We start from the raw sequence: 27,202 nt of genomic DNA, 5'->3' as shown, positions 1-27,202 counted from the left end.
TTATAGTCTATATTTATCCCACTTAGTGTGAAAAAGCATATGTTCTGCTGAAGGAATATTACGTTTGATTTTAGGGTGTTGCCTCAGACTCTCTGAGGGTGTCATGTATTATACTCATGTAGGGAAGGGTATTATTTCAAATACTGCTTCTGAAACAAAGCTGATTTTATTACATGCCTAGCACAGGAGAACGGTGTGGCAGAACACAGCCTCCTGAACAAAGCAAAGAGCTGATCTTTATATGTTCGCACCAAAGCACAGCTGTTGCTGATTGGGGCTGGTTTCTGGGATTCTGGATTCCATACTTACTTATTCACAGTTTGGGATTAGGGCCAAAGAGCTGTCAGTCTTCCAACGTCTTTCTTCAATTTGGAGAACAGGAACTTTTTATTCACACCTTGTGACTTTTCTAAAATATAAAAAGTCCTGCATTCTGAGACACACCTGGCCCAAGAAGTTCAGATAAGGAACAGTGGACCTGAAGTACTGATACTTACCTCACAGGTTATTGCGAGGATTTAATGAGTTAATCTATGTGAAATGACTGGATTGCTTCCCGGCAGAGGAAAGCTGTGTGGCTGGCAATTTGTTTTTTAAATCATAAACTCATACTGGGCCAAAAACTTAGCGTTCAGTTGTAAAGTATTTATCAAGTGCCTACTATGTGCAACGCTTTGAGAATACAAAGCGAACAGAAGACTTGATCTGCTGCTGATTTAAGTCTGGATCCTTTTTTTCTTTTCCGGTTCCTTGGGGTAAGCGTTCTAACAGCGGGATTGTTCATGCAGGCTCTGGAAGGCGTTTCTCCGCCAGGGCTTCTTTCTGTGGCCGTTCGGTTTACCCCTTGCACTGCGGCCACTCATGCTTACGCGGTGCACGCACTCGGCACACACCTGCCCCTGCGTGACCGCACCCCCGCGACCGCCAGATTCCCTTCCAAAGAGGAACGCCTTCCCGAGGGGGTCAGCCCCGCAGCAGCGCCCAGCTTCGCTCGGGCCGAGGTGTTCCAGTCCTAGCCAGCCCCGGGCCATTCATGCCGCGGGGAGAGGAGGCTGGAGGCGCCAAGGGCAGCTACCCCGCGCGGCGTGCTGGCCCCTCCCCTCCCCACGTCTCCTGGCGCCCGAGGGGGCGGGGCCGGACGCGCGCCGCCCGGGACTCCGCCCGCGAACGGCCTGCCGATTGGCCGATAGGGCCAGTGTTCCTCCGGCGGAGCGCGCCTCCCCCCCGATTTCCCGCCAGCAGGCCGCTCGCGGTACTTGCCGTGCCTCTAGTGGCTCGGTCCGACACAGCGGCTGGGCCTCGGCGACCGTGGCCATGTCGCGACAAAGCACGCTGTACAGCTTCTTCCCCAAGTCTCCAGCCCTGAATAATGCCAGCAAAGACCCGGTCAGGGCCTCAAGTGAAAGCGCCGCCGCCGCTGCCACCGGGGCCTCTCCCCCTTCCCCAGGCGGGGATGCGGCCTGGAGCGAGGCCGGGCCTGGGCCGGGGCCCCTGGCGGGCTCCACTTCGCGGGCCGAGGCGAGGAACCTCAACGGAGGCCTGCGGAAGTCGGCAGCCCCTGCGGTCCCCGCCAGGTAGCGGGGTGTCGGGACGCAGGGAGGTCGCCTCAGGGGCCTGGGGGGTGCGCGGCCAGGCCCTGGGCTCGGAGGAGGTGGTGCAGTGGGGGGAGGCGCAGGGAGCCCAGGGAAGGGAGGCTCGCCTCGGGGGGGTGGCGCTGGAGTGCTCGGCCAGCGCCTGGGCTCGGAGGAGGTGGGGTTGCATATTTGGCTTGAAAGAGCGCAGGGAGCCTTGGGGGTGTAGCTTGTAAACAGGGTAGGAGGAAATCGGCTGTGTACGAAGGGTTGGAGGGGAAGGGAGGACGCGCTTAGTTCGGGGGTAGAGGCGGTCCGTCAGGTGGGGGAGGAGGAGTGGAAGGTGCTCGGGGCAGGGAGGAGAAATGAGAGACGGGAGCGCTAAGGGTGCGGCGGGAAGAGAAAAGAGCTTGCCTGCTCGGCGTGGGGTGCGCTCCCTGGGCGAGGGAGGGGCTGGTGCCTACCCGGGGCGGGGGAGGGGTGGCGGGAAGGAGGAATGCCCGCCGGGGGAATGCCCGCCGGCCACCTGCAGGTTGTGGGGCGCGGCGTACTGCGAGTGGGACTCCCGGAGGACGTTTCTCCTTCACAGCTGGGACGCTGAATTACCGGTCCAGTAGTCGTTGGAGGAATACGCTCGATGTTTGGCTGAGCGCCTCGGACTCGAAGCCTCTGGCGGGGTGGGTGGGCGGGCCCTCGGCCTGGGTATGGGGGTTGGGGGTGGACGACGAGTTTAGAGCGCGAGGGGTGTGTCCACTCGTAGACGGAGGCGTCTGATTGGTGATAGTAAGGATTGCAGGGGCGGGGGAGCAGCAAGTGCAGGGATCCAGTTGGCTCATCCTGTAGGTAGACAGCATATGCCCCCAAACAGATCAAAGTTTAGGAACAGTGTCGATTTTGACACCTGGAAGTATTGTGCCAGTTGAAAATAATGTTAGTTTAAGGAATAGTGCATCTTTTTTTTGGCCGCCCCCCTCCCCCAGGCTTTTGGGATCTCAGTCCCCGACCAGGGATTGAACCCTGGCCCCAGCAGTGACAGCCAGGAATCCTAACCACTAGACCACCAGGGAACTCCCTGATATAGTGCATCTTTTGCTGGCGATTTCAGGGCAGGTTGGGGCTGTGTAATTTTTCCGGAATTGAGAGTGAGCCTCCAAAGGCCTTGCTCTGACTCTGGGCGGGGACGTAGGGACGCGATTATAGGGAAGCCTGCCCAGAGGTGTCTTCCTCGCCTTCTCGGCAGTTCAGCGCTGTTCCAGGGCTTGGTTGGCCTTTGTTGGAGCAGCGGGCGACATTTTGAAAAGCTCACATTTACTGTATCCCAGGTATTGTATTAGGCATAGTGTGTAATGGTAGCCATTTGAAAGGATGAAGAAATAGTGGTACAGAAAAATAAAGAACGCATTCAGGATAAGAAACTTGAGTAGTTGATTTACAATGTCCTGCGTTTTAGGTGTTACACAGATTTTTCAAAGTCTACGTGGAATTACAGTGTTATTCTCCTTTAAGCGACCCTCTCAAGAAGTTTATGTAGTTGTGTGAAGAGTAGCAGGATATGCCACCCCATAATGTGCCTCTGGCATAGAGGTTATTTTGAACTGATAATTTTTGAGAAACTGGGGGACACTGGAGAAGCTCTGAGAGCTATAGAAGTTACTCTTCTGTAAGGGAAATTTACATTTAAAAAGGAAATCTCCATTTGTAAGGATGTCTCCCTCCCTGTACTAGGAAGAGAAGAGTGACTCTAAATCATCCGAAACTTATTAAATGGAGAAGGCACTGACTGAAATCTGCATAACAACCATACCCTTGTTTTTTGTTCTTTTCCTGGTAACCTCCCTTATCTGTCCCCGCCACCCCACCTTTCTTTTGTCTTTATAAAGCTGCAGATGATGTTTTAAGATGGTGACTCGGGCCATCTCTAGGAGTTAGTTTTCCTTAGTATCTCCCACGTTTATGGGGAGGTATACATGTTAATAAACTTTTGTCTGTCTTTTTCTTGTTAATCTTTTTTTTTTTTTTTTTTTTTGCGGTATTTTGGGCCTCTCACCGCCGCGGCCTCTCGCGTTGCACGGGCCCAGCCGCTCAGCGGCATGTGGGATCCTCCCGGACCGGGGCACGAACCCGCGTCCCCTGCATCGGCAGGAGGACTCTTAACCAGTGCGCCACCAGGGAAGCCTCTTGTTAATCTTTTATTACAGGGGCTCTTAGCCAAGAACTCAGAAGGGTAAAGGGGAAAATATTTTTGCTTCCCTACATGTGCATCCTCTGTAACAGACTATTTTTCATGGTGAGAGATGCACAATGTGTTAATAATGTTTACTTAAACATGAATTTGATTCTTCCTGCATCCATTCTAAACGGATGGAAGTATTTATTGTATGGTTGTGCTTTATGTGTTGTATAGCATATGCTCTTTGTTTTTTTGAGGTCTGAATTTAGGAGACTTGTAAAAGCATAACATTGTTTACACTTGACCACCTACTATGGGGACTACTTCCAAAGTATTCAGGAAAGATGGGCATTTGATACTAGGCTTCTAAAGAAACTCTCCATTCAGTATATAGATTTGGCTTTCTTTTTTTTCTTAATTTTTGAATTTTACCTTATTTTTGTATACATAGATTTGGCTTTTATTCAACAAATGTTAACGTATCTGCTCTGGCAGGCACAGTATTGGGCATTGTAGATCCTGGATATAACAGTGAATGGGACAAGCAAAAAGGCCATTCTAGAGCAGGAGCAGAGTTGGTGAGCTCCGTGTGCTTTGGGGGGAGGATGGGGTATGTGTGGGTCCGGGTAGGCTTTCAGCTCTCTAGGCTGAGACTAGAGGACAAGAAGAAGTTAGCCAGGCTACTGTGGAGGTGAGGGAGTTTTAGAAGCTGGTGCAGGAAGAGGAAGGTCCTGCAAATTGAGAATGAAGAGGAGGCAGGAGCCTTAGGTATGCAGAGATCCAGTCACCAACAGGCTAATGGGCTACAAAGACATTTGGACTTTTTATGAGGGTCGTTGAACTCTTTAAAAGAAGTTGAGCATCTTTTAATGGTTATTTGTCATTTAGTTTTCTCTTGTGCTCCAGTGTTAAAGTGTTTTGCCTGTTTTTTTTTTCCCCTTAGTTACTTTGTCAGTCAGGTGTGATGCAAAAGTATTTTTCCACTTTTGTTGATGAGAGAAATGAAGGAGTCGAGGTGACATCAGTTTCAATAAATGGCTACAGGATGTATGTTTATGCACTCTAGGCCTGCTTCTCAATACTTTATTTCTTCTGTAGTTTATTAAGACCATAATTGAAAGAGCTGTGAGCAAGGCTTCTGACAACTAAATCTGGGTTTTTTAAGCAAGTCTTAGCTAGTTTATTTTTCACAGTCTCATTTCAGTGATAATTATCTGTTGATTATGAGGGCAGTAAAAAATTTTAAGTGTATGCCTTGTACTCATTTATAGGAGTGGTGTGTCAGACATTGACAAGTTTTTTTTTTTCCTAAGAGCCTTTAGTTAAAGGTAACTATCTGCCCTAGTTGTAGGTGCCTTTCCTGAGAATTTTCATACAATTAAATCTATAGTAATACATTTTCCAAATAATATCACACCTAATATAATATTATTGTAAGAAAAGTATTCAAGCTTTTAAAAAAGTATCATTGTGGACTCAGTTTCACAGACCTAATTTGATTTAATCGATACTATTAAAACTGGTATTTAAAAAGATGCTGAACTTATACTTTGGTCAGTGGGAGCCTCTTTTAAGCTGGCTTTTATGATTTTTAAAATTATTATTATTTTATTATTATTATTTTTTTTGCGGTATGCGGGCCTCTCACTGTTGTGGCCTCTCCTGTTGCGGAGCACAGGCTCCGGACGCGCAGGCTCAGCGGCCATGGCTCACGGGCCCAGCCGCTCCGCGGTATGTGGGATCTTCCCCGACCGGGGCACGAACCCGTGTCCCCTGCATTGGCAGGCAGACTCTCAACCACTGTGCCACCAGGGAAGCCCTTTTATGACTTTTTAACATTGCCCTCAGAACTTTTAAAAAATTTTTGGTTGTGTTGGGTCTTGTTGCTGCACGCGGGCTTTCTCTAGTTGCGGAGAGCAGGGGCTACTCTTTGTTGTGTTGCGCGGGCTTCTTATTGCGGTGGCTTCTCTTGTTGCAGAGCACGGGCTCTAGGCGGGTGGGCTTCAGTAGTTGTGGCACACGGGCTCAGTGGTTGTGTCTCATGGGCTCTAGAGTGCAGGCTCAGTAGTTGCGGCGCATGGGCTTAGGTGCTCCGTGGCATGTGGGATTCCTCCCGGACCAGGGCTCAAACCCGTGTCCCCAGCATCGGCAGGCGGATTCTTAACCCCTGCGCCACCAGGGAAGTCCCTGCTCTCAGAACTTTTGAAAACATCTTTTCATTCTGATGAGGATGGTCAATGTCCCTGCTTCTTAAGCTGCTCTCCGAAGAACTCTGGTTTCTTTTAGTATTTTATGTAGACTTCCTTTCTAATAATATTTAGGAAACAGTTTCTGAGGCCAGTTTGGATGATAATTTATTTAGGAAATAGTTTTAGAGGCCAGTTTGGATGATAATTTATTTAGGAAATAGTTTTAGAGGCCAGTTTGGATGATAATTTATATGGTCACTGTAGACCTAATGCGTAAGTGATGGGTGCCATAGTTATGCAAGCTGAAAGAAAGCAAGCCAGGTATGTGGGCAGAGGTACAGGGGGGCAGGTATGATGGGAGCCTTTGTTATTAATTGCTCTGATTACTTCTCTTTTCTCATTAGCTGTTTGAGGGTAGGGGAATTCTGCTCTAATGGTCCACCTTAAGAGGTAGATACAGACACTGATCGTTTGATTTCTAAAGTTGGCTTGAGAGCATGTTTCACGTTTGTGAAACTTGTATTTACAACACAAGTTTTTGTTAGACATACCCAGTCTGTCTTTTATTGTTTATAGGAGCAAATTCTAGCAGTACATTGCTATCTACTGATTCTTTTTTAAAAAGTAGATAGCCAAAAATTTTGCCTACAAATTTGGGGCACAACTAGTAATCAACACCAAGGTAATGGGCTGAAGAGGGAGCAAAAATAATGTGATTTTTAAAGCAAAAGCTTAAAGATCTGTTCACTGTATATTTAGCTTAAGTCATTTCTTATTTTTAATTGTATGAAGGCTTTTACACTTGTTTTTCTGAGCTGTCACCTTTTCCTCTTACTTTTTTTTGGTTTTTTTTGCGGTATGCGGACCTGTTACTGCTGTGGCCTCTCCCGTTGCGGGGCACAGGCTCCGGACGCGCAGGCCCAGCGGCCATGGCTCACGGGCCCAGCCGCTCCGCGGCCTGTGGGGTCTTCCCAGACCGGGGCACGAACCCACATCCCCTGCATCGGCAGGCAGACGCTCAACCACTGCGCCACCAGGGAAGCCCTCCTCTTACCTTTTTAAAACTGTCTTTAAAATCCCAAGAATATCAAACATTTGAGATATATTGTCATTTTAATTTTTAAATTTATTTTTAATAACTTTATTTTTGGCTGCGTTGGGTCTTTGTTGCTGCATGCAGGCTTTCTCTAGTTCCAGAGAGCGGTGGCTTCTCTTGTTGTGGAGCACAGGCTCTAGGTGTGCGGCTCAGTAGTTGTGGTGCACGGGCTTAATTGCTCTGCCGCAGGTGGGATCTTCCTGGACCAGGGCTTGAACCCGTGTCCCGTGCATTGACAGGCGGATTCTTAAACCGCTGCGCCGCCAGGGAAGTCCCAGCTTGTGGTTTTCTGATACCAGTGTGTGATAGACTTTGTGGTTAAGTGGCTACCTGCCTAAGTTAAGGGAAAGCCTGCTTGACAGTTCCACACGGAGATAAGGGTCTTTGTATCCTGTTAATTAATGGATATGTTAGGAAGGATGAAGCACTTAAGGTAAGAAGTCTGAATGGTGCAGACACAGCTCCCTGTTTGAAGATGAGCCTTGTGGTGTTTGACAGCAATAATTATAAAGTTGTGCTGGTTGCTATAGATTTCTAAGTTGAAAGAAGAATGTACCTTAAAGGCCCTTGATATAAGCACCAGCTGAAGCCACGCTCCTGTTCTGGTTTCTTTTCTAACTGTCCAGCATAGGGATTTCCATATTCACATTTTTTTGAAGAAAGAAATACTTTAATTTTATGATTGGGCCTGATTTTATAAGGTGGCCTCAATTGATGATTCAAAAATGTCTAAAATATTCTTTTTGTAATGTGCTTATTTTACATTTGTAGTTATTCAGCGAAAACCTGTAAGCGGGCTTAGAAAATCTTGGTATATAGTACTTGAGCAGGGTTTATCAGTTGTTGTCCCTCTCCATCACTGAGGGACTCTTGTAGTCTGTCACTGGACACTGCTACCCTCTCCCTCTCCTTTCCCCTCCTCTCCCTTTCTCAGGAAACCTTTAGGGCTAAATCAGCTTTTGTGAAGATTGAATCTCCTGTTGATTCTGTAGGCATTATGTACTCAACTATTTTGGGTACATTAGGCACTTATCTCTTGACTTAAGTTTTTCCATAAAGCTAGATTTTTAGGGTGAGGGTGGGGGTAGTAGTGTGCTATAGGCAGCTTTTGGAGTATTTGGAATACATTGGAGCAAAGTCGATAATATTGAATATAAGCAGCAAATTTACACAGTCGGTATGTTTGGTATTAATACTTTGGGTCAGATCCTGTTCCTATGTAGACCATATTTGTAGTACAGGTGTTACTCATTATAATTTGGATCACAAGTACAATGAGTTTATGTCTTTTTCCTGCTATCAGTAGTCTATCAGAATTCTGCCACAGTTTTTAAACCTTGAATAATTCTGAGATAGTCTCTAACCTTGTTTCTCTTAATAAACATTGTGATATTTGCTTATGTTTTTAAAAATAACTTGAAAATGTTTTTTAAAAAATCATTAATTCTAGAATTTCTGTTCCTGTATATTAATGCCAGAAAATTTCAAAGGAGTCTTAGAGATACCTTCCTTAAAATTGCTTCTTTGTAGGTAATTGCCTTTAATGTAGCTTAACAAAATATTAACCAAATTATGTATTTTCTTTTGGCAACAGTTCTTGTGACTTCTCACCAGGTGATTTGGTTTGGGCCAAGATGGAGGGTTACCCTTGGTGGCCTTGCCTGGTTTACAACCACCCTTTTGATGGAACATTCATCCGTGAGAAAGGAAAGTCTGCCCGAGTTCATGTACAGTTTTTTGATGACAGCCCAACGAGGGGCTGGGTTAGCAGAAGGCTATTAAAGCCATATACAGGTAAAAGATTCACTCTGCAGATTGTGTATGTTTGTGAGAGAGAGAGCATGCACGCACACATGAGTCTGAGTGTTAGTGTCTCCCATACAGTGGAATTAAGCATATTTTACTCAAATAAATTGCAGGAGTGGTGTGGTGAAAGCTTCTAGCATGGGAAAAGGATAAGATGCAGCTGGTCTTAAGCTGCATTTCCGTCCTTCTGAGTGAGTTATAGCAATATCATATCATTAAAGGAAAAATGATTTCATGATTGGATCTCGTGATTTGGACCAAAATGCCATACTCAGACATGAAAAGAGTAAATTAAAGTGTTCCCATCTTAAAGGTTCCAAAAGAAAATAAATGCAGCCAAGATGCACAGAATATAGATCAGTGACATTCTTTAGGACAGATGGAGATGCATGCTACCTGGCCTTCAAAATCCTCACCTTATGAGCACATCTGCATTGAGGTTCACATCAGAAATCAGATTTCTGGAACCTTAACTTTCTCTTCCTAGGCCCGGCCTTATTTATCACAGACATCAGCAGTCCTGCATTTATAGCTTCACTTGGGCTGGGTGCACCCTATCAGTCTCTTGGATTGTACAGTGCATGTACAGTATGACTGCAGGATGCAGTGCCTGAACAGTCCAGCATGTACAGGTTTTTCTCCACTATCTTCAGACTCTCCTGGCTAGGACATTGTTGAACTCAGTGTTTTGGAATCAGAACAATGTTCATTTTCCCAGAAACCTCTGGGAATCATGCCTTTTGGTCATAGTACTCTTCATCCTGCAGGGCAGGGACGGCACACTGAAGAAAGTTAAGTCCACACAGAAATCTGACATGCAGGATGGAAAGAAAATAAGGGAATTTGGTTCAGTCTTCTCCACTAATTTGCTGTATAATCTTATTTTCTGATTCTGTTTGCATATATATAAAATGAGAGAGAGTTGGACCAGATGATAAGTGAGGTCTTTTTCCAGGACTAATTTTGAGATTTTAAACAAAGCTTTGGCAAAAAAGGACTTTAAAAAGAGATCAAAAAAGTTTACATTTATGTTGTAATTATTTTATAAAACCACCCATGTGCATACTGCCCTCTGCCCTTTAAATATCCAGATCATTGCAATACATGTATGTGAATAAATCAGCAAAGAGGCATGCATGAAAAAAAGTAGGCCTTCTTTGGGGGGCATGGTCTTAGAGTTGTAGTTTGCATCAGAGGTTTCGGGGAATGACGATGACACCAGATAGGTGTGTGGGTGGGGTAAGTACAGCTGCAGCAGGTACTTTGGGAAAAGTTCAGAGCTGCTCTTAATGATTTTGATTGTTGCAGTTTGTAGTTTTGGTGCAGCTCTTTAGAGAATTGAGAAATTGCAGCTTTGTTTTAGTCAGCTTATGAACGTTGCTAATTCCATGGAAATTTAGGATGTCCCATCAGTTTTAGTATATAGAAAGAAGGGTGTAATTATAACGTTTGGATCTGTTAGACAAATTCAGGTTCATTTTCCAACTATAGGTATATTCAGGTAGAAGAAGAGAAAAAGACATTCCTAGTTATGCCTCTTGGAAAAGAACTAAAACAATTCTGTATTATTGGTCTTGTGGATAGAAATTTTGCTCAGTGGATGGAAATGTCATTTAATACTATAGCTCTTAGAAATGAAATGAATAAAGGAAAAGTTTTACTTTAAAGTAGAGCAAGACATTTTGATGCTACTGTTTTGAAAAAATTTAACATTACAAGTCTGAACTGGGTTACTGTCCCAAAATGTAGGATTTTTTTTTTTTTTAACATCTTATCTAACTGCCTTGGGAACAAACATTTTTAATATCATTGCTTCATTTAAGTGACAGTGTAGTTTTTGCCTTCCTTAAGTAATGTTTTTTTAAAAAGGGTCTCAAACCCCCTTTAGATCTCATGCCTCACCTGAAGAGGAGGTGTGCCTAGGTGTTTCGGGTCACAGTCCCAGGTCATTATAGAAGAGAGACTAAGTGGTCCTGGGTGACCAACAGTTAAGGCAGCTTAAATGAGGTAAAATAGGTAATTTCAGTTTCACTGGTAGTTTTTCCCTGAAAATTCCTTCCTTGTAGGCTTTATTGATCTATCTGTATCAATCAGAAATAATGGGAGATTAAAAATTATACTTGATTGTTGTCACTCTTGTTCCTTAGGGCAAGTGCTATACATTGAGCCAAATATCCAGCCAACAGTTCCTATTTGTAAATAAATATATATATGTTTTTTAGGTTCGAAGTCAAAGGAAGCCCAGAAAGGGGGTCATTTCTACAGTTCAAAGCCTGAAATTCTCAGAGCAATGCAACGTGCAGATGAAGCCTTGAATAAAGACAAGATTAAGAGGCTTGAATTGGCAGTGTGTGATGAGCCCTCAGAACCAGAGGAGGAAGAAGAGACGGAGGTGGGACAGTGCTAACAGGCGGTTGTTACTTCTGTTAGGAGAGTGATGAAAAAGGGTCAGGGGCATATTAGAGTGGTATTTTCCATGTATCTATTTAGTACTCAAACATGCATACTTCTATACATTCCTGGACTGTAGGTCATGTTATATTATTTAGAATCTCAGCAGCCTAGCACCTCTTTTTACTTAAGTTCTCAAGCCTGCTAGAAAGACACATGCTGTAAAAGGCAGGACCATTTTGGTAACCAGTATAGAGAGCTTAGGGACAGTAAGGACATGGTGATAAAATTGGTCCTGGTGTCTGGTAATAAGCTGCTGTATGAGGGTGTGGAAATTAATATCCAGTTTTATGCTCTAATACTTTTTGTTATTTTGGATTGGTAAGAATAGAGGTTGAGTAACCTTGAAATACAACCTTGGTTTCAAATATTAATGGTCACTATTTGAGTGAATTAAATCTTGTTAAGGAAATGAACAAATAATTGGTATATTTAAAACAAACACAGTCATCATTCTCTAATTTAGTAAATTAATGCTGTGTGCTTAAAAAGATTCATCTATAAGTTTGATTTTGTTTTATTCTATTCTAGATGAGATAGGCAATAAGTAAGTTAATATAATGAGTATTTTAAGAGAAATGAAAGAAGAGTTTCTAATCTTATTTTTGAGGTTGAAACCAGAGATCATAACGTTACTCAGATGTTTAGACCTGGATGGTGACTACAGAAATCATTTAGCCTCATACTGCTTTACGTATGAGGGAGGCCCATGATAATATGTGAATGTGCCTTGCCCAAGAAGGTACAGCTGGTTTGTGGAAAGCAAGGACTAGAACTAGGTTGATTTACTGCTTTTTTATACTAAAGAGTTTATAAAATGGTAAACTTCATAACATGTCCAAATATAAGAGGAGAGGTGACCCTGGAAGAAAGATAACAGAAGAAGCCTGAAAGTTTTTTCCACAGCTATGACTGTTAATGAGGACATCGTCTATGGGTATTTGTGCTGTGTGGTCATCCTAAGGACTTCATCAGTATTGAATAGGATAGAACTCTCATGACAGAATCACTTAATCCTGTATTGTGATACTTGTTTTAATGTTAGGTGAAACTGAAATTGATATCCCTTGAGAAAGAAAATAGTTTATTTCTGGAGGTGGGTTCTCTTGATAGATGAAGTTGCAGCATATTGAGAGATTCCACAGCAATATTGTCATTTTCCAAATTTTACTTTGTTTTAAAATACTCTTCTTTGCCTTCCAGGCAGGTGCCACTTACGCATCAGATAAGAGTGAAGAAGAAAATGAAATTGAGAGTGAAGAGGAAGTGAGGCCAAAGGTGCAAGGATCTAGGCGAAGTAGCCGCCAGATAAAAAAGCGAAGGGTCATATCAGACTCTGAGAGTGACATTGGTGGCTCTGATGTGGAATTTAAGCCAGATGCTAAGGAGGAAGGAAGCAGTGATGAAATAAGCAGTGGAGTAGGGGATAGTGACAGTGAAGGCCTGGACAGCCCTGTTAAAGTTGCTCCAAAGAGGAAGAGAATGATAACTGGTAATGGCTCCCTCAAAAGGAAAAGTTCAAGGAAGGAAATGCCCTCGGCCACCAAACGAGCAACTGGCATTTCATCAGAAACCAAGAATACTTTGAGTGCTTTCTCTGCCCCTCAAAATTCGGAATCCCAAGCCCACGTTAGTGGAGGATGTGATGACAGTAGTCGCCCTACCATCTGGTATCATGAAACTTTAGAGTGGCTTAAGGAGGAGAAGAGAAGAGATAAGCACAGGAGGCGACCTGATCACCCTGATTTTGATGCATCCACACTCTATGTGCCTGAGGATTTCCTTAATTCCTGTACTCCTGGGATGAGAAAGTGGTGGCAGATTAAGTCTCAGAACTTTGATCTTGTCATATTTTATAAGGTGGGGAAGTTTTATGAGCTATACCACATGGATGCTCTTACTGGAGTCAGTGAACTAGGGCTGGTATTCATGAAAGGCAACTGGGCCCATTCTGGTTTCCCTGAAATTGCATTTGGCCGATATTCAGATTCCCTGGTCCAGAAGGGCTATAAAGTAGCACGGGTGGAACAGACCGAGACCCCGGAAATGATGGAGGCACGATGCCGAAAGATGGCACATATATCTAAGTATGACAGAGTGGTGAGGAGGGAGATCTGTAGGGTCATTACCAAGGGTACACAGACCTACAGTGTGCTGGAAGGTGACCCCTCAGAGAACTACAGTAAATACCTTCTTAGCCTCAAAGAAAAAGAAGAAGATTCTTCTGGCCACGCTCGAGTGTATGGAGTATGTTTTGTTGATACCTCGCTAGGGAAGTTCTTCATAGGTCAGTTTTCAGATGATCGCCATTGTTCCAGGTTTAGGACGTTAGTGGCACACTATCCTCCAGTACAAGTCTTGTTTGAGAAAGGAAATCTCTCAGTGGAAACTAAGATGATTCTCAAGGGTTCATTGTCCTCTTCTCTTCAGGAAGGTCTGATACCAGGTTCCCAGTTTTGGGATGCAGCCAAAACTTTGAGAACTCTCCTTGAAGAAGGATATTTTACGGACAAGTTAAATGAGGACAGTGGGGTGATGTTACCCCAGGTGCTTAAAGGTATGACCTCAGAGTCTGATTCTGTTGGGTTGACACCGGGAGAGAAGAGTGAATTGGCCCTCTCTGCTCTTGGTGGTTGTGTCTTCTACCTCAAAAAATGCCTTATTGATCAGGAGCTTCTATCAATGGCTAATTTTGAAGAATATATTCCCTTGGATTCTGACACGGTCCGTGCTATAGGACCTGGTGCTGTCTTTGCTAAAGCCAGTCAACGAATGGTGCTAGATGCTGTGACATTAAGCAACTTGGAGATTTTTCTGAATGGAACAAATGGTTCTACTGAAGGGACCCTGTTAGACAAGATTGATACTTGCTATACTCCCTTCGGTAAGCGGCTCCTAAAGCAATGGCTTTGTGCCCCACTCTGTAACCCTTATGTTATCAGTGATCGTCTAGATGCCATAGAAGACCTAATGGTTGTGCCTGACAAAATCTCTGAGGTTGTAGACCTTCTAAAGAAGCTTCCAGACCTTGAGAGGCTACTGAGTAAAATTCATAATGTTGGCTCTCCCCTGAAGAGCCAGAACCACCCAGATAGCAGGGCTATAATGTATGAAGAAACCACATACAGCAAAAAAAAGATTATTGATTTTCTTTCTGCTCTGGAAGGATTCAAAGTACTATGTAAAATTATAGGGGTTATGGAGGAAGTCATTGATGACTTTAAGTCTAAAATCCTTAAGCAGGTCCTTACTCTGCAGGCAAAAAATCCTGAAGGCCGCTTTCCTGATTTGACTTTAGAACTAAACCGATGGGATACAGCCTTTGACCATGAAAAGGCTCGAAAGACTGGACTGATTACTCCCAAGGCAGGATTTGACTCTGATTATGATCAAGCTCTTGCTGACATAAGAGAAAATGAACAGAGCCTCCTGGAATACTTGGAGAAACAGCGTAGTAGAATTGGCTGTAGGACCATAGTCTACTGGGGAATTGGTAGGAATCGTTACCAGTTGGAAATTCCCGAGAATTTCATCACCCGTAATTTGCCAGAAGAATATGAGTTGAAATCTACCAAGAAGGGCTGTAAACGATACTGGACCAAAACAATTGAGAAAAAGTTGGCTAATCTGATAAATGCTGAAGAACGGAGAGATGTATCATTAAAGGACTGCATGCGGCGACTGTTCTATAACTTTGATAAAAATTACAAGGACTGGCAGGCTGCTGTGGAGTGCATCGCAGTGTTGGGTAAGGTTTTCAAGAGGCTTGTTCCTAAAGCTTTGGTTAGTAACGTCCTGTGTTCCAACTGTATATTAAGATTGGAAAGTCCATTGCAAAGTCCTCATTGACTCGTATCCCTAAACTCAAGGGACACGTATATATTTTAATCAAATTTCAGTTGAATTTGTAGTATTCGATAAATGCTGTTTTTTAAGCTATTTTTTGTCACACTAATTTAAAGCTATCCCTTGACCTATCACTCAGTTTTTGTTTATATATATATATCTATATATACAGATATAGATATATATATATATATACACCCTTGCATTCTTTTTTGTATTTCAGTGAATCTCTTTACATGAACGTTTCAAAAGATTTTAATCCTCCCTTTTTCTTTTAGCCCAAGTTGTCACACTTGCTTTTCTACAGTTGATTTCTAAGAGCCCTGATTTATGTATTTGTAATTTGGTAACCTTTTCAGCTTCATAAGTAATTTCCTTTTTCTTTAAATTTCATGGCCAAGTCATTTGGAGCCTTTGCTTGTTTTACAGTTTTGGGTTTTTTTCTGTTGTAAAAATGCAGCAACCATAGTTTACCCAAATTTGTACAAAACTATTTTAGTCTGAACACAACTGTCCAGAATAAAATGGCATCCTATTCTGTTTTTGAGTGTGTATATCTATCATGGTTTTTGAGTGTGCCACATTACTTAAGCCAATACAGTTTTAAACAGTTTGGTAGGTAATGTAAAATCATCCCTCAGCTCAGGTGTTCAAAATTGGTCAATATATTTTCCTCTTAAGATTTTGTTTATTGTCAGAATATTCTGCTTCTAAGAAGTGTTATAGCTCCAGGGTTATATCAAGGAGAGACCACTACAGCATCTCTCTGTTGTATCTTAGCTTTCCTTTGGCATACCTCTGGTTTAGATATTAGAGGACTTAAAATCTACTTTGAGGGGATATTTTCTTGGGCTGAAATTGGAAGTTAATTCTCATTTCAGTACAAGTGCTATAAGACATGTAAAACATTTAGGCTGATGACTTATTTTTGTGCAGTTAAAACAATGTCACTAGAGTGCTTACTTTTAGAAAAAAAGCTGCCATGTCTAAAGGGCAAGTAGAGCATGCCACCTTCACTAAAAACACATTTCTGGAAGACTTATAGAAGTTGGGCCTTTGTGCTTATCAAGAAACCTCAAAAATAATGACGCTTCACTTTTGACCTCTCTTTAACAGATGTCTTACTGTGCCTGGCTAACTACAGTCGAGGGGGTGATGGTCCTATGTGTCGTCCAGTAATTCTGTTGCCAGGAGAAGATACTCCTCCCTTTCTAGACCTTAAAGGATCACGCCACCCCTGCATTACGAAGACTTTTTTTGGTGATGACTTTATTCCAAATGACATTCTAATAGGCTGTGAGGAAGAGGAAGAAAATGGCAAAGCTTACTGTGTGCTTGTTACTGGACCGAATATGGGGGGCAAGTCTACGCTCATGAGACAGGTAAACTTGAAGTTTTGTTACACCAAATTATTTGTAACACTTAAAGAGTGAATATGGTACATATTTAGGCCACCGTTTCCCAAGGAGCATATGATAGAATTCAGTCATTGACTTATTAGGAAGCAAAGGGAAACTCCTTGAGTCATGAAACTAAGAACTGTATTCTTATTGGTCAAATATTTGCCTGATGTTAAGGGAAGTATATTAAGAAGGTGAAGGTGGTTTCAGGCCATGAGTTTTTTTATGAACTCTGACTTTGATTGAATCCATTTCCTGTGAAGGCAGAGGTATTCATAAGGAATGAAAATTATACAAATGTTTTATGTTTGTTCTTAAATTAGGTTCATTTCTAGGAACCCTTATACAAGAACCATTGCACTTGTTCATACAGGAAAGTGATTCATGACCTCTAGTTAACTGTTGGGAACTGCTTTTAGGGAAAACAATAAATATATTTTTCTGACCTTCTGCCAGGGGTTAGCTAGCTACTGAGCTAAATATGATTTAGATTTTAAAGGGTTGTAGAAAAAGAACGATGTGTAACAGACATTGGGCCCTTGACAGAAAATGTTTGCTGACCCCCTAACTCTACTGCACTGTATTATATTTCTGTACAAATTTGCTAACTAGAGAGGAGCAATAGTGTAGTAAGGTGGTTTTCAACCTCCTTTTCATTTTTAAATCAAAAATCATCTAGAGAGCACAACAAAAAAGTACCTGGGAGTTGGGGTGTGTTCATCCTCTGAAACTGATTGTTTGGTCTGGAATTGGTTCTGGGCATCAGTAGTTTTAGGTTGAGAATCACCAGTGTAGTTGGTTAGCATATAGGTGCTGAGGTTTCAAATAAAGCCAGTTAGACTCTAAGCCTCATGCCTTCCTAAGCCTCACTTTTCCTACTTAGGTTTGTGAAGAATTTTTTTAGAGTGCCTGACTACTCCTAGTTAATAAAGATTTATTAGGGCTTATTATCTCTGTCTTCTGGATATACATAGAGATATCTCTATCTGTTCTCTAACACCAGTCATAAAAGACCTTTTTCTCCCTCATTCACAGGCCGGCCTACTGGTTGTAATGGCCCAGATGGGTTGTTATGTACCAGCTGAAGTGTGTAGGCTCACACCAATCGATAGAGTGTTTACTAGACTTGGTGCCTCAGACAGAATAATGTCAGGTGAGTTTTTTTCCCTACCTAAGGCTCTGTTATTTGACAGTTCATTTCTATATTTTAGGTGTTAAACACATCTACCTTTAAATAGGATGCTTTATTTATTTTTTTCTGGTGTTACGCAAGGCAGAATGCTTTCAGACATTTGAAAGCATTATGCAATTTTTAACATACTAGAAGTAATCTCTTAGTATCATGGTAGTTCATAATAGATTCAAAGGATATGAACCTAAAAGATGAATCTACTGTTACAACAGGATTCTTAAAATGATCACCTATTTGTGATTTTTTTTTTAGGTGAAAGTACATTTTTTGTTGAATTGAGTGAAACTGCCAGTATACTTAAACATGCAACAGCACATTCTCTGGTGCTTGTGGATGAATTAGGTAAGATACTAAAATTTCCAAAACATTAGTACAAAGAATTATTTTTCTGGAAAATGGTCTGAAGGACACATCTCTTAAAGACTATGAATACACTCACCTTCGTCCATAGACCCCACAGTTGGCCCTAAGGTGGCAATTTTACAGGGATAATGAGAATATTTATTGGATAATGAGGCTATTTAAAGAGAACTAAAAGGAAGTTTCTGAAGCGCAGTGGTACTCGAGTAGTATTCCTGAACTCCAAGCAGACCTACTTAGCTAGAGAGGGCCTGTTTACAGAATGCTTTTGGATATACTAAACTGATCTTTAGTACATTTTTTTCCATTCCTTTGTGAGGCATGTCCCTTCGAATATAATATGGCAGATTGTGTAACACATAGTTCATGTATATTTTATTTTCATAGGAAGAGGTACTGCAACATTTGATGGGACAGCAATAGCAAATGCAGTTGTTAAAGAACTTGCTGAGAATATAAAGTGCCGTACATTGTTTTCTACCCACTACCATTCACTGGTTGAAGACTATTCTCAAAACGTTGCGGTGCGCCTAGGACACATGGTATGTACAAGTTGTTTATTCAAAAGTTATGTTTTTGAATGGGTACTTCCGTTGCCAGCATGTAATTTTTCTTTTTTAGGCATGCATGGTAGAAAATGAATGTGAAGATCCCAGCCAGGAGACTATTACCTTCCTGTATAAATTCATTAAAGGAGCCTGTCCTAAAAGCTATGGCTTTAATGCAGCAAGGCTTGCTAATCTTCCAGAGGAGGTTATTCAAAAGGGACATAGAAAAGCAAGAGAATTTGAGAAGATGACTCAGTCACTGCGATTATTTCGGTAATTATAACTGGGTATAATTTTACCATGTAGTTGATTAACAAAACAGTAAAAGGAATGGATGATGCACTGTGAAAAAATGTAAACTAAAACTTTTTTTTTAATTTATTTTAAGGGAAGTTTGTCTGGCTAGTGAAAGCTCGACTGTAGATGCTGAAGCTGTCCGTAAGTTGCTGACTTTGATTGAGGAATTATAGACTACATTGGAAGCTTTGAGTTCACTTTTGACAAAGGTGGTAAATTCAGACAACATTATGATCTAATAAACTTTATTTTTTAAAAATGACCATTTTTCCATTTTCTTTCTAGGAAATTAAACCCTTTTAATTCTTACCTACCTTCTACATAATGGTTATTGAATACTCCACAATATATTAAGTCTAGATGTTATGGTACATGCATACACTTTCAGGCTGTTTATACCCACTGTCACCAATACACATAAATGGGGTGGGGGGGAGCTATGAAACTGTATAGGGCTGTATATATACTTGTCTCAGCTTAATGCGGGAAATTCTTTTAATTTCCAGCAATTTGTCTAAACTGTTCAAAAAAAAACTATGAACAGAGTTCAAATACAGGACTGTTTTGAAGAGACTTTCTAAAGTGTACTTTTAAAACATAGTAGTTTTTACCTTTCACAAAACTGAGTTACAAGAATACTTTTGTTTTACAGTGCATCCCTTCCTAGGAAGTCTCATTAAAACACTCACTTTGTCTAGGGGTGATTTTGAATGCTGCACAGGGAAGGGAAGGAAATATAGTCTTAACTTTTCTTAAAGGATACCAGAAACATTGCTGGATATAATTTAAGATTAGTGTTTTCTCTTTCATAGAAAGAACGTACATACTGGGACATGAGTACAGTTACAGCAAGTCTAGGTGTGCTAACAAAACAGGGCACATTCAAGTACAATAAGATTTTGCTTGAAATTAAAAACAAACTACATGAGATTAAAGCATTAAAATCATATTTCTCAATCTGAATACATGTTAAAAAAAATCAAAAGAAATGCAGAAGTGCTAGCTCACATTTTTACCATATTACAAAAGCAATTGGTACCCACGTCCATAAAGGCAGCAACAAAGCTGCTTGTCTATTGAAGAGTACTACTGCAAATTGGACTGCATTCAATGCTAGTTGTAAAAACACCAGCTTTTTTCAGAAGTTGGTATCTGTACAAAATTGCAGCTTATTTTCTTCACTTCTGTCCCTTCAAAAGTCTTTACACAGTAATGCTAAAACACCCAGCTTTGAGATCCTGAGTCAATATATTGCCACTTTCTTTTTGGTAGCTTGAGCTTCATAGTGTCAACTGACCTTGTGTATCCATTTTTAATACAGTCTCTTCCTGTAGCATGGGCAAATATTTTAAATCTTCTTCCAAAAAAAAAAACGTTTTAAGTTATGATGTTAGAATGGCAGGACTTTTTCTTTAGGGAAGGAATTCAGTTGTGCTGCAATGTATTAGATTCTATAGGTGGAGCAGAGTCATATAGTGTATCTGTATCATGTGTAGGCTCACCAGCTAATGTACAAGGATTAGACAGTGTTCCAGCACCACAGTCACAGAAAAACCTAAAGCAAAATGAAAACCCAAAGATTAGGAAAGTGAGGGGAGGAAAATAATCGGGTAATACAGCAAGCAAGTGTGCTACATACATACCTATCATGTCTAATAAATTCTACATCATGTCCCTGATGGCACTTCTTAATGCAGTTCACACATATGGCATTTCGATCTGTGGTGTTACAAGTGTGACATCTAAAAAGCAAAAGCTTACATTATTTTCCTTGATCATGTTATTCAAAATACTGCAATTTGTTTATCTATTACCCTATGGCCTTTGGCTTATAAAAGAGGCCCCCAATTTTTGTGGCTCTTATCTAGGGACTTTAATGGAATAAGTGAATTTCCTATTTTGTGTCTTCTGAGGAAAACAATTAAGTTCCTATCAAGTCTTCACTGAATCAGTATGGGGGAGGGGAAGTCAAAACCCACTCATGGTGGCTGGGATATAAGGAACACTTAATGACAGCTTTACCTTGAAACTCCTAGGAAAGCAGTATGTTTCACATTTTCAGTGGTATCAGTAGTTACTGCAGTATTACATTTTCCCATATTTTACGGTCTCAAACAGGATCCTCAAAGTAGATTGATCACGTAACTCAATGTGGACAATTAATAAAATTTTCAGTTATATTTTTCCATTAGCAAAAACCCAATTTACTTTCTTAGCTCATACATTTAAGGGAAAGCTAAATATGTGAGTTCTTGTCAGTTTAGAAAAGTACATCTTACTCTCCCATTTCAAGACTCACAAATAATTTAGAAATATACCTGTAGAAATCATGCATGGGGTAGCTGGTGTAACTTGATATTTTATATAAACATTGGCCTCTACTAACAGCCTTTTCTATGGCGTCTTGATTGTTCATTATTTTGTTATCTGTAATAAAAAAAATAAGAAATTCTAGAGTATAAAGGCTTAAGATAACAAATTACAGGATTATTTTAATAGTTTTTAAGAACTTTAAAAGAGGCTAACCAATGAAGTAAAAAAGTCGGCTAAGAATAGAAATGAATTTTCCTTGTACAAGATACTCCAACTATTTAGGACAAGGTGAAACAAAACTCTTTCAAAATAGTTCTCTTGAATTGCTGGTTAACTACTATACAGTGACAGAAGGTATTAAGTTACTGAATAACAATGGCTTCTATCATCTTTTCATGGCATATTTAGTGCATTATAGGCAGAACACAGACTCCAACATACCTTTCATTGTCACATTAACACCAGATGCTAAAAATAAGCCTCCAAACCGGTTGTTAAAAATCTGATTGCCTTCTAGTGTTGCAGTTGCATGATTTGTAATTTCAATACCTGAAGCAAAATTTACAAACAGCATATGCATCACTTTATATATAGTTTCTTAAAAGAAACCTGAAATATAGCAAATATAGTGAACTACTTCTTTTACATAAAAAGTATATTAACTGTTAACATCGAAAGAAATAAATGCAAATGTTTATTTGAATTGTTTATAGTAACATTCAATTCACTTTCCACTGTTGATAATCCTCTGTCCCTGCTAAAGGAATGATAGAGATGGTTTGTAATTTATTTTTATTAATAATGACATTTTAAAATTTCTTTGCAAACTAAGAAGAAGATAGGGCCCAGAAATATGTGTAGGTAGGAGCTAGATGGTTATTTGGAATTATGAAGAGAAATCCTCTTCAGTGGCAAAAAGTTGAAATATATGCATGATACTTGGACTTCACTTACCAAGATCTTTAAAAAAACATTCTGTTTGGCCATTTGTGAGGCCAGAGGGCTTGCATTTATCTGAATTTATTTCTAATGGTAGTACTAGCCTGTTATTTACTCTATGCAATTGATGATTCATAACTACTACTGAACTACAAGAGCAATATTATAAAGTTGGCGTAGAGTGGAAGAATCCAAAACTTGGATTAGGTGCTCTTATAAGCAATTGTTAACAGGCATTCAGCCAACTTCTGCAGCATACTTTTGCACACCTTAGTTATTAAGCAAAAGAGATAATATACCAAGAATCAATTTTATGTACAGAAATCAAGCTACAGGTAACAAAGGAAAATACAAACCTGCAGCAAATCCATCAAATATTCTGTTTTTCCTCAAGACTGGATGACTATTAGTGCTGATGAGAACACCTGCTTGAGCATTCCTGAAAATATCATTTTCTTCAAGGAGACCTATAATAAAATATTTCCCCAGATTAAGGCTAATGCGTATAGCAAATTTTACTAGGCTTTTTGGTGGTATTTAGGTTTTCTTTTAGTTTCTTATTAACTGGATTGTGAAATTCATAGGACTAATTTTTCAACTGAAAAGAAATTTTATTAGTAATTCATAGATATTTAAAGTAGAATTTAACCAAAAATTGCTAAAATTGGCTGGTAACCATTCTAACCAAGAAACTGAAGTTCCATGGTTGCAAGGACCATTTCTAGCTTATGAATCAATCCCTAGTGCCCTGGCACAAAGCTGATTCTTACTGAACACTGCTGAATTAAAATTAATTCCTTTGAAAAATTTTAGAACCTTTGCACTCTCCATGTTTTAGTTCAAGCCCTGATTCTTTCTGGCCCCTATCAGCATTCCTTGATCCATTTCTTTCACTCCAACCTCTCTTCTGCTGTTGTGTTTCCCACCACTCTATCATATCCCTTATCTGTATAAACTATCAGAATAAAGTTTAAAATTAATTTGCTATTTACAAAAAACTCGGGGACTTCCCTGGTGGCACAGTGGTTAAGAATCTGCCTGCCAACGCAGGGGACACAGGTTCCATCCCTGGTCCAGGAAGATCCCACATGCCACAGAGCAACTAAGCCAGAGGGCCACAACTACAGAGCCTGCGCTCTAGAGCCTGTGCGCCACAACTACTGAGCCCGTGTGCTGCAACTACTGAAGCCCGCACGCCTAAAGCCGGCGCTCCACAATGAGAGAAGCCACTGCGATAAGAAGCCCATGCACCGCAACAAAGAGTAGCCCCCGCTCGCCGCAACCAGAGAAAGCCCGCGCGCAGCAATGGAAGACCCAACACAGCCTGCATGCATGTATGCATGCATAAATAAATTTATAAAAAAGAAAAAAAAATATTCCCCCAACCTGCTCCTCTGTCTCACTATATTACCTACACTCTGAATATGCTATACATTTTTATCCCTAATGCCTTTGGTTTATATTATTTCTTCTTTCTGCAATGTCCTGTACTCTTTCTTCTTAATGACACTTCCTCTGGGAGGTTTTCAGTTTTCCTCCATCAAATTAATTATTAATTCTCTGCTGGCAGGATAACAATGATTAAGAGGGCTGAGGAATGAGACTTCATGCCTTCAAATACTGACTTCACCACTTCCAAACTCTGAATGGGAAAATTACTTACCTTCTCTTTGTCTCAATTTCCTTATCTGTAAAATGGGCATAATAGCACCTACCACATAGGGATGTTGAGGGTTAAATTAGTTAACACATGTAAAAGTACACAGTACTAAATAAGTATTAGTTAATATTACTCCTATAAAATCTACTTATGTATAGTGAATCATATTTAGTTGTGTTCCAGTGTTTCTCTGCTCCCTGAAGACATGAAATATGTTTTTATTTCTGTACATATTTGATCCATCTGTAGTAGTTCACAGTATTGACCTCTAAATTCCCTTTCCCCTAGAAAACACTATTCCAAGACCCTGCCTCTAATCTTTTTTTTTTTTTAATATTTATTTACTTATTTGGCTGCACCAGGTCTTGGTTGCGGCAGGCAGGGTCCTTAGTTATGGCATGTGAACTCTTAGTTGCGTCATGCATGTGGGATCTAGTTCCCTGACCAGGGAGCGAACCCAGGCACCCTGCGTTGGGAGCACAGAGTCTTAACCACTGCGCCACCAGGGAAGTCCCCCTGCCTCTAATCTTGCATATGTCCACTATAACCTCCTCAAATGCTATTGCCAAGATGTAGTCCAAACTGTACCGCATATATACAAAGCCTTTTCATTATACTGTATACATAAACAAAGCTTTTTACGATTTGGGCGTTGCCCCCTTTTCTGGCCTCGACTTTCAGTATCTCTTGCCTTACTAAACCACTTTGTTTCCTTTAGACTTTTGCTTACAGTGTGCCACTCTATTAGACTATAAACTTTCTGGATGTAGTACTGTTTTATTCACCATTTTATTTTTAGCATCTGTATCACAGTGTTTGCTACAGTGATGTTCAATTAGTAAGTATGTACATAACAAATGAAAGAATGAAGTAACTATACTTTCTACACTTGGAATGGTCTTCAAACCCCTACCCCCCAACTTACCAGTAAATACTCATTTTTCAAGACACAGCTCAAGATTTTACTCCAGAACCCTTCCCAACACCTTACAAATAAAACCAACCATTCTGTACTGTGTTTCCTCATTATATCTTACAAAGAATCCTATCAGAGATAATGTCACTTACTGAATTGCTAGATTATAAACTCCTTGAGAGTCTATGTCATTAATGGAATCATCATTGTTTGGTGGTAGTAGTAAATTCTGTTGATTAAATCTTGGTATATTAGAGTAATGACTAGCTAACCTTCTATACAAGATATGTATAATGCTAGGTTACTGATGTTTCAGGAATGGTGATAATTTGCATTTGACAGTCTCTCCCAGTCTCTATGAACAAATTATGCCTTTGCAAGGGGCAGGGACTGTGAACTTTTGCCTCAATGTAAAGTGATTTGACCTTTATGGATACCAAACTGAGCACATATTGGCTTAATTCCATTCTCCAACGAAGACAGTTGTGAACAGGTACAAAGCAATCCTTATTTACTACAGACATTTATATATATTCGCAGACCAATTAATTTTCCACACCTAGTTCTATAACTTGACTTTGAAGTTTATTATAATCATATCACTATTCTGAATAATAAAAGGTCCAGAGAGAGGGTGTAAACAAATTCTGCTACCTTAAAAAAGCCTCGCTAACAAGTGGCACACTCAAGGTGGCTTGAAGGAAAAGGAAAATTCTGTAAACATCTCTCTCCTTTAACTCTAGGCACTAACCCCCTAAACCATCTTGAGACTTGATAAGGAAAAAGACTGTGATTCCCTCATTTATAACACATTAAATGGCAATGTCATTGATCATTAAAGATATGGAAGAATAATGGAAAACTGGGTTTTTTACTAATGCAAAATTAACAACAATACCTCGACCCCCATTAAATATACAGATGCCACCATCTCTTCCATCATGGATTTTATTTCTTCTTAGTGTAGGATTACTATCTGTCTTAATCCAGACTCCAGCCATTGCATTGTCAAATATTTCATTGTCTTCTATACAACCTAGACCTATAAATGCAAAAATTTAGGTTTTGTTATTTATAAAGTATATTTCTAAAGACTAATAGCACCAAGAAAAAAACATTAAAAGATTAAACATACCAGAATTATAAACTAGAATTCCACCATTTTGTCCTCCCCAGATTTTGTTGCGTCTAATTTTGGGGTTGCTTCCAGTCCTATGGATAGAATAGAAAATAATGCCATTTCAATTGCTTCTACTCCCACATACCATGTTAGATAACAGTAGGAAAACCCACATTAAACATAGTAAGAATTAGCTAAATAATTAAGCATCACCTTCAAGATGCTCTGAGAAGTCTGTCAGTAAAGAAACTGGTTTAATTTTGCTTAATTCTATTTACCACAGAACACACTTAGCTATAGATTATGTTATTACGACAGAGTCTCCTAATATGTAAACTAAACTGAGGAGGTTAGATTAAGTAACTTTTGTTATTATATGCTCCCCTCATATATAAAATAAAGGACTGAATTATATGATCAGGAGTACGACAGTTCCAAACCAAAAACTGTTAATATACAAGAAAGAGGGGTGTAAGAACTATTACTTTTGCGGAAATAGCATAAAAACAGAAGCTCCCATTTAATAAGCCAGGTACAGCATGTCAGGTGCCATTGGCTGCTGTCCTCAGCCAGTCTAAGAAAAGTTATATTCTGACAATTTAAGCCATGCTTAATTGCTTAGCTTTAACTCTTACTGTTTTTCCTAGACACCTGACTACTATACTGGGGTACGCCATGCCTACCTCACATACAACTCCCTCCCCAAAGAAAGCCAAATATGAAAACATTTACCTTATCTGAACCCCTGAATACATATGATTATAGATATCATTGTCCTCTAGTACTCCATGTCCATTGTCATAAAAATAAACACCAACCTAAAATTAAAAAAATAATTTTTCAAATTAAAAAAAGTGTTTACAAAACAATATATTTCCCGAGAGTCTAACATAATCTTACCTGCTTGCCACTGTGTATCCTGTTTCTTCTCAGTACTGGAGTGCTGCCAGTTGTCACCCAGACCCCAGCCAGAGTATTACTGTAGACTTCATTCTCTTCTATTACGCCTTGTCCTTTCTCATGCTAAATAAAAGTTACATTGATTTACAATATGTATCTTGTGTAAACCAAGTAGTTTATAGTGTATTCCCTCTTTTAAGACGGTTGTGACCAAAAAAATCTCAATTTTTGTTTTTTAATCTGAATAAGGAGATAAATGGATAACATTCTTTCACATAGCCTCTACCTAAGTTTAAGCTCTCAGAGTTTTTATACTGTTCTTTATGTGGTTTTGCACTTTTAAATCTTAGAGTAGTAGCATTCAATTTTGTTTAACAAAAGAACTTATTTTATTCTGAGATATATAACAAACTGAAGATCCCTCACTA

The 27,202-nt window shown here is 40.3% G+C and overlaps 2 protein-coding genes across 5 annotated transcripts in view; one reads left to right on the top strand and one right to left on the bottom strand.

Annotated features, from left to right (window-relative positions):
• Positions 1–1,314: 1,314 nt before the first annotated feature.
• Positions 1,315–19,188, top strand: MSH6 (mutS homolog 6). 3 transcript variants are annotated; one of them, XM_004328197.4, is made up of 10 exons: positions 1,315–1,574; positions 8,621–8,820; positions 11,055–11,224; positions 12,487–15,031; positions 16,246–16,511; positions 17,565–17,682; positions 17,974–18,063; positions 18,469–18,623; positions 18,703–18,902; positions 19,018–19,188. In XM_004328197.4, exons 1-10 carry the CDS (start codon positions 1,315–1,317, stop codon positions 19,097–19,099), a joined length of 4,086 nt encoding a protein of 1,361 aa, XP_004328245.1. In that variant the 3' UTR covers positions 19,100–19,188. The 3 variants fall into 3 exon arrangements, with proteins under 3 accessions (XP_004328245.1, XP_019798186.1, XP_073647474.1); XM_073791373.1 differs by having other exon boundaries at positions 1,359–1,563; XM_019942627.3 differs by lacking the exon at positions 17,974–18,063.
• FBXO11 (F-box protein 11) overlaps positions 19,155–27,202 on the bottom strand; it is a 99,996-nt gene continuing 91,948 nt past the window's right edge. For both annotated transcript variants that reach the window (XM_073791374.1, XM_033838575.2), the window contains exons 15-23: positions 26,775–26,897; positions 26,607–26,692; positions 25,890–25,966; positions 25,653–25,796; positions 22,535–22,645; positions 21,681–21,788; positions 21,245–21,353; positions 20,570–20,668; positions 19,155–20,481 (exon numbers count right to left, since the gene is read on the bottom strand). In XM_073791374.1, the coding sequence (XP_073647475.1) occupies positions 20,352–20,481; positions 20,570–20,668; positions 21,245–21,353; positions 21,681–21,788; positions 22,535–22,645; positions 25,653–25,796; positions 25,890–25,966; positions 26,607–26,692; positions 26,775–26,897 (987 nt within the window). In that variant the 3' untranslated portion in view covers positions 19,155–20,351. The remainder of the gene's footprint in view (positions 20,482–20,569; positions 20,669–21,244; positions 21,354–21,680; positions 21,789–22,534; positions 22,646–25,652; positions 25,797–25,889; positions 25,967–26,606; positions 26,693–26,774; positions 26,898–27,202) is intronic.

The sequence above is a fragment of the Tursiops truncatus genome, chromosome 14, assembly GCF_011762595.2.
Source record: "Tursiops truncatus isolate mTurTru1 chromosome 14, mTurTru1.mat.Y, whole genome shotgun sequence".
NCBI lineage: Eukaryota > Metazoa > Chordata > Mammalia > Artiodactyla > Delphinidae > Tursiops > Tursiops truncatus.
This window is presented reverse-complemented; position numbering and strand designations above follow the sequence as displayed.

What these genes read in the sequence shown, in the direction of transcription:
- MSH6 (XM_004328197.4), top strand. Translation starts at nt 1,315, where the DNA reads ATGTCGCGACAAAGCACGCTGTACAGCTTCTTCCCCAAGTCTCCAGCC. An exon ending in GCCCCTGCGGTCCCCGCCAG is followed by an intron (nt 1,575 to 8,620) that starts GTAGCGGGGTGT and finishes TTTTGGCAACAG; the next exon opens with TTCTTGTGACTTCTCACCAG. An exon ending in GCTATTAAAGCCATATACAG is followed by an intron (nt 8,821 to 11,054) that starts GTAAAAGATTCA and finishes TATGTTTTTTAG; the next exon opens with GTTCGAAGTCAAAGGAAGCC.